Source organism: Babylonia areolata, chromosome 8 (genome assembly GCF_041734735.1).
Source record: "Babylonia areolata isolate BAREFJ2019XMU chromosome 8, ASM4173473v1, whole genome shotgun sequence".
In the NCBI taxonomy this organism is placed as follows: Eukaryota; Metazoa; Mollusca; class Gastropoda; order Neogastropoda; family Buccinidae; genus Babylonia; species Babylonia areolata.
Window position 1 is genome coordinate 24,182,184 of NC_134883.1, and position 7,420 is coordinate 24,189,603.

The window sequence follows — 7,420 nt, forward strand, 5'->3', positions numbered from 1 at the left end:
GAATATAATTATAATGCGACTGACCTCTTCCTGGGTCAAAGTGATGACTTCGGAAGTAGACCAACGTACCATTATCTTCCATCAGTTACAGGCGTGGATGTTCATATTGCTTCATCATCATCATCTTTTTTTTTCCTCCTCCAACACCCCCTCCTCCTCCTCCTCCTCCTTGTTCACCTAAATCTTCACTTTTGAACTGATGACTATAACCATCAGATACTTTCTGACTAAATAATATTATGGAGATCTGCAAGTTTTTTTATAGCAATGCATTGCCACAGTATTCACCATTGTTCGGTTTCGTTCTCTATCGAAACATTTTTGATTGCTTTCAGTGCAATATTAAAATATCTGAAATACGTTCGATGATTTCAGGTAATCTTTCTATTTTGTTTGTTTGTTTATCATGTCGGGTATCAAAGAAAAACAACATATAATTGAAGCTAATGCTCCGATGGAATGATAATGATTATATCTATTAGTATTTTTATTATGCAGTAGCTTGAAAACATATAATATCATGATGATATGAAATACACGGAGGGCATTTCTGTCTTGTGTTAATTGTTGCGACGGAAAGTTTAATTCAGGCGAATGTTCCAGATGATTGAAGAATGAGGGCATTCAAGCCTCGAAAGATGAGTAGCGACAAGTATTACAGAAACAGCAATGCTTAACCACTTCGCTGAATCTCTGTCAGAGCCTAATAACCGGTAGCCTTCAGCTTTATAAGAGTGAAAACCAGTTTAGCTTTCGTTAGCATGTTCTACTTTGAATTGTGCACTTGTGCGTCAGGGGGTTCAACTGTACTTTTACAGAGTTCCAAAAAATAAATAAATAAATAAATAAAAATAAGATGAAACAAAAAGGGGGACAGGAAAAGGAGAGGAGTGGCATTAGATTCCATGCATATTATCCCCCAGGTCACCATATATGTGTAGACTTGCTAGCGCTTTAATTCCACAAGCAGAACAGCTTTGCTAAAATTCCCTGTAAGCCATGTCAGTGTTTGGCGGATTAAGATAACCAAAAACAGCAGACCGACAGTTCTACACGGAAGGACACCCATACCACCACCCTGTTAGTACACGAGTGAACGTAGTTATCTAACATTCGTGGTGTATGTATATGTTTGAATTTGACATATCCTGTTGGCATTTTTTTCTTCTTTTTTTTTTTACGTGTTACATGTTGAAGTCATTGTTCAGTGTGTGTGTGTGTGTGTGTGTGTGTGTGTGTGTGTGTGTGTGTGTGTGTGAACAATAAGAGTAGAATTATAGTAACAGCAGTATGAGTAATAGGTGTTGTTGTAGCAGTTGTTCTTGTAATCCTTGTAGTCGTCTTCAGTTTAAAGTCTTTCCACTCTAAGTGATAGACGGGTGCGTGTGTGTGTGTGTGTGTGCGCGTGTGTGTGTGCGTGTGTGTGTGTGTGTGTGTGTGTGTGTTTGTCTGTGCGCGCTTGCTTGCGAGACAGACAGGCAGACAGCCTTGTTGACCGGCTGACAAAGAATGGAGGACAAGGAAAATTTTTACTTCCATCGGAAACTTCCCTACGAGTAATGATAGGGTGTTTCAGACCGCGCCTCCTCCCGACCCCAACCTCCAACCCCCTCACACACACACACACACACACCATCGGCGCCCCCACACCCCATCCCACCTCAGCCCTACCTTACCACTACCCACACCCTGCCCCTCTCTCCCTCCCCCCCTCTCTCTCTTCCCCAACTTTTTTCCATCAGAAAACTACTTTTGACATCTCTCATCGCTTTAATCCACCGGCGCTCTACTTCAAGCCCCTCGCACTTGACCTATTACCTCCCCTCTCGCAGCCCTTGGTCTCTACCCTTCCAATCATCCTTCTCCTTTCCAACACCTACCCACCCCTCTCCTCATCCAACGCTATCCTCCCCCCACCTACACGTCACCCTCCCCACTCCCCTCACTTCCCACCGTCTCCCTTTCTCCCCCCCCCCCCCCACCCCACCTCACCTCCCTTCCCCCGCCCCCCCTGCCCCCCACCCGTTCTCCCATCACTCGAAGGCGTGAGGAAGACAGTGACATCACGCCTGACCATACAAGACACCTTCCGATAACGTTTTGATCCTTTCGGGACCATCGCCAGATAGAGCACGTGGACTGGACAATAGTCTACTGTGTGACCCGTATAAATACAACCCAGTCACATGAAGTCGTTTTAGTTTGGTCACCCGCCCTCAGTTAAAACATTACAGCTCTCTGGGAACTAGAACAACAACAAATAATCAATCAACCAGCATTCGTGTGTTTGGATTCAAAAACAAAAACAAAATAAAAGCAAAACAAGGGTGACCAGCAAGAAAGAAAGAAAAAGCGAGATTTCTTTTTCTTTAGATAACTGAAAAATTCTCTTTATAAAAAAAAATAATAATAATAATAAAATAACGGGAAAAAGACAACAAGAAGGAAAGAAATAAACAAAGAAAGGAATACAGAAGACAAGACGTTTGAAGAAAAGGAACTCTAACGCTTGCATGTCTGGTTTTTGAAGAGAAGGAAACAAAATTGTGAGTCTCGCGAACTTTCCCATGAAGAAGAAACCTCCGTAAACTAATGAACCAAACAGCAGGCTCCTGACATATCTATATAAATATATATATATAATTTTGATTTTTTTTTTTTTAACTATATAAAAACAGACTTAATCTGTATCTTAACTCTTTCCATACGAACTGCGAAAGAGACGACGTTAACAGCGTTTCACCCCAGTTACCATCATCAAAATATTGCAAGCGGAAGGCTCTTATACTGAAGAGGTGGATGTTGACAAAGAATACCACAATTCTGACGACGGAAGCTAAAGGTTGGGTCATTCAGACACCCACTGGACATCCGAGGGGTCTGTGTAGAGGAGAAGAGAGGACTGGCCGTACTGAGTGAGTTAACCTAAACTGTCCATTGTTGATTTTGTATCAACAATTTCAACTGGACTGACAGTTGGTTGTGAAGAGAAGAAGAAGAAGAAGACGATAATCATGTCGACGATGCTGCTGCTGCTGCGCCCCATTCTCTTCGTGGTTGTGATTGCAGTCTCTGTCCAAGTACACCCAGGTAATTGGTGAAATGTATCTTTTTGACTGTGGTCGGTTTCTTTTCCGAGCCCATCAAATCAAGAAAAGTTGTTGTTGTTGTTGTTATTTCTTAAACAAACAAAACTGTAGAGTAATACAAAAAGATGTTGTTTTTGATTGTGGTGGTGTTGGTGATGGTGGTGTGTGTATGTGTGTGGTCAGGGTGGGATTTTGTTGTTGTTGTTGTTGTTTTCTTTGTTGTTTTTTAGGTGTGTATCTTGTCCAACGTCGTAACCAAAAAAGTTTTTCTGTGACAGCAGAGCGATCTGAAGTCTAAAATAATAAAACTGCGAAAAGTAAAAGGGGGTTTGATATGGGAAGAAACAGAAAAGGCATAATTTCATAAGCAGCAACCGTTCGTTCAGCCGCAGTCGTCAGATTTTCATACATGAGCAGTACGTCCAATATATAGATAACAAATGGCCAAGTGTTGTCCACAAAGAGCAAGTTTTCATCACTTAAGTTCAGTTACTCAACGAGGCGTCACTGCGTTCGGACAAATCCATATACGCTACACCACATCTGCTAGGCAGATGCCTGTGTGGAAGATGGCTGAATGGTTGAGACGCTCGTCTGCCAATACAGAGTCCGTGAGGGTCTGGGTTCGAATCCCGCTCTCGCCCTTTCTCCTAAGAAAGTCTGGAAAGTCGAACTGAGCGTCAAGTCGTTCGGATAAGACGATTAAACCGAGGTCCTGTGTGCAGCACACACTTGACGCACTGAAAAAGAACCCATGGCAACGCGAGTGTTGTCCTCTGGCAAAATTCTGTAGAAGAAATCCACTCTGATAGGTGCACAAGTATATAATTATGCATGCACTCAAGGTCTGACTAAGCGCGTTGGGTTGTGCTGCAGGATAGGCATCTGCCTAGCAGATGTGGTGTGGTGTATGAGGATTAGTCCGAACGCAGTGACGCCTCCTTGACACAATAGAAACTGAAACTGGTCATGAACGAAACCCAACACGATGAATCAGGCCTTGAGGGGGAGAAGGGGAGAATATACTACTACTACCAATAATAATAATAATGATAATAATAATAAACTATTATTATAATGATATTTATAATGATGATGATGACAATAACAATAATAATAATGATAACAATAGTAACAATGATAAATAAATAACACAGAGGCGCGCGCGCGCGCGTTTGATCGCCCACGCCGACAGACATGTAGCATAAGTCAGTCTCCCGTTATGCTTACTCTTTGGCACCCACGCTAGGTTTCAGTAGCATGCAGACTCTCCAACAAAAAGTAATTTTGCGGACGGGCGCAACAGCCGAGTGGTTCAAGTGTTGGAGTTTAAATCTGAGGATCCGATTCCCAATCAAGGCGCCTGGTAGGTAAAACGGTGGAGATTTTTCCGACCTCTCAAGTCAACACATGTGCAGACCCGCTAGTGCCTGAAACCTTAACGTGTGTACACATATGCAAGCAGAAGATTAAATACGCACGTTAAAGATTCCGAAATCCATGTCGGCGTTCAGTGGTTAATGGAAACAAGAACATACCCGGCATGTACCCCCCTCCACTGCCACCCCTATCCCCGAAAACGGAGTATGACTGCCCACATGGCGGGGGTAGAAACGGTCATACACGTTAAAGCCCACACGTGCATACGAGTCTTCGTGAAAGTCGCAGTCCATAAATAAAGAAGAGAGTAATTAGCGCCACCATGGACCCGGGCGATAACTCCCCGCAACTGTCTGCATTCTGATGTCATTTCTCTTGATGCGAGGTTGAAAAACCTTGAGAAAAAAAAATAATCACGTGTATTTGCTATCAACTGGAGAAGCTGAGTACAATCTTTTATCATCATCATCATCATCATCACTGTTGGTGTTGTTTTTGCTGCTGTTGCGGAGACAGACTAGAAGACTGGGTCATGCCTCAAACTTTATCCCTCAGTCTCTCCAGAATCTGACGGCTTGATAGCAATCACCTTCAAACAAAAACAAATCTACTAAGTATAAGAAAAAAAATAACCATTATATCGTATCACATTTCGATGTAATTACTTTGTTTAATCATTCTGTTTCATCAGACTGCAAAGGCACTTACCAGCGCGTAGAGTTTATGCGATGGTGAGGCATCTGCTGATTCATTTGTTGGTTTCTTTTTCAAAGAAGATGTGGTCTAGCATATGCGGATAACCCCGCACTTTTTAAAACCTTCTCGAAACTGAAATTGAAAAAAAAAAGAATACATGAATGAAATAAACTGGTGATTTTATGACATTCGCCAAAAAAGAACCTATGATGAACGTTCTTCCTTCTTTGCTGCTCCTCACATCTGGAACAACCTTCCGCAATCATATCTGTGCATCTGATTCTATTTGTGCTTTTCGCTCATCACTGAAAACTCATCTTTTAAAACCTATAATTATATAAGCACTCTCAGCTTCCTTGTTCTCCAGCACCACCCATGTCAGCTCACTTTGGATGTATGAAGAGTGGGAAAGGGAGAGTTGTGTGTGGAGGGGGAGGGGAGAGGGGGGGGCACGGGGGCTGAGATAGGGTGGTCATGAATGATTTATGTAATTTGTAATATTTTTCTTTCATGTAAAGCGCTCTGAGCTCTTAGAGAGAAAGGGTGCTGTACAATTGTACATTACTTTTTATTTAAAAAAAAAAAACACAAAAAACACAGATCCATTAACGATAGGAAAGAAGAAGAAAAAAATAACCGCTTTTTTTCCTTTTTTTTTTTTTTTTTTTTTTTTTTTTTGGCAGTCCACTCCATTGACCTTGAGTCTACCCCGGAGACGTTCGTCCCCGGCGTGACCCCAAACCTGACCTTGAAGTGCACCCCGGGTGACACCATGGGCGTCATCGCCAACATCCTCGTCTTCCAGCTCTCCAAGGACGGAGCACTGCTTGCCACGGGCAAACCTGATGGCTTCATCCTCAGTTAGTATCGGTGAATGGTGGAGAGAGAGGGGGAGAGAAAGAGAGAGAGAGAGAGAGAGAGAGGAGAGAGAGAGGGGAGAGGAGAGAGATGGAGAAAGAGAGATAGGGGGGAGAGGAGAGAGAAGAGAGAGGAAAGAGAGGGGAGAGGAGAGAGGAGAGAGGGGAGAGAGAGAGAAAGAGGGAGAGGGATACAGAGAGAGGGAGAGAGAAGAGAGAGTGACAGAGAGGGAGAGAGGGGGGTGAGAGAGAGAGAGAGACTCTTGATGCTATGATACTTTATCCTCAGTATGAGTGAATGGTGGAGGGAGAGGGGAGTAATGAGAAAGAGAGAGAGAGAGAGAGACGCTTGACGCTTGACGCTTTGACGAGTTGACACTTTATCCTCAGTATCAGTGAATGGTGGAGAGAGAGGGGGTAGGGGGGATAATGAGAAAGAGAGATATAACGATAACGATAATGAATTTTTTTTATTCAAGGAAGGCCATTGCCCCATTTGAAGGGGATACACATAAATAGGAAACATTTTGAGAGAGAGAGAGAGAGAGACGCTTGACGCTTGACGCTTGACGCTTTGACACTTTAATGCAATTGGCCATAAGGTTCCTTATGACATGGGTGAATGCATCAACATACTTTCAATTTATAACCAACCATTATAATAAACGAATGAAGTGGTGACAGCAAATAATGAAACAAAACAAATAATTATTCCTTCTTTGAAGAAAAAATAATGACAGTAACCAACTAGGCCACCCAACACATGATAACTTCATTCATACATATATCAATGCGCCATGCAACATATTCCAACACTGGAAATGGAAGAAAATTGTTAAACCTATCTGACCACGTAGTTATAAGAGACAGAGAGAGAGAGAGAGAGAGAGAGAGAGAGAGAGAGAGAGAGAGAGAGAGAGAGAGTTTTAATATCAAATGCCATTGGCCATGAGGTCCTAATAACATGGGTGAATGCGTCAACAGACTTTTTTTCATTGCATCACAAAACATTAGAATAAACGAATGAATGAAAATGGTGAAAGATAATATTAAAACAAAACAAAGTTCGAGAGAGAGAGAGGAGGGGGCCCTTCTCACCAAGGGCAAACCCAATGGCTTCTCCCTCCATCAGTATCCGGTTAGTGTCACTGGTTAAGAGGTGGAGGGAGAGAGGGAGGAGGAGGGAAGAAGGGGAAAGAAGGAGAAGGGGGGGGGGAGAGAGACAAACATACAGAGGGGGGATACGGGAAGATGGAGAGGAAGAGGGAAGGAGGGAAAAGGAGAGAAGGTGGGAGAGAGAAAGCCCATTGGCTCCATCCTTAGTATCATCATTGGGAGGGAGAGAGAAAGTCAGAGGAAGGGAGAGAGAGAGAGAGGGATGAAGGGAGGAAAGAAGAG

General features: G+C 43.0%; 1 protein-coding gene across 1 annotated transcript in view; it reads left to right on the plus strand.

The window, feature by feature from the left end:
* Positions 1 to 2,765: 2,765 nt before the first annotated feature.
* The window catches only part of LOC143285103 (uncharacterized), a 15,032-nt gene continuing 10,377 nt past the window's right edge, over positions 2,766 to 7,420 (plus strand). The window contains exons 1-2 of the mRNA XM_076592316.1: positions 2,766 to 3,090; positions 5,849 to 6,025. Of these exons, the coding sequence (XP_076448431.1) occupies positions 3,015 to 3,090; positions 5,849 to 6,025 (253 nt within the window). The 5' untranslated portion in view covers positions 2,766 to 3,014. The remainder of the gene's footprint in view (positions 3,091 to 5,848; positions 6,026 to 7,420) is intronic.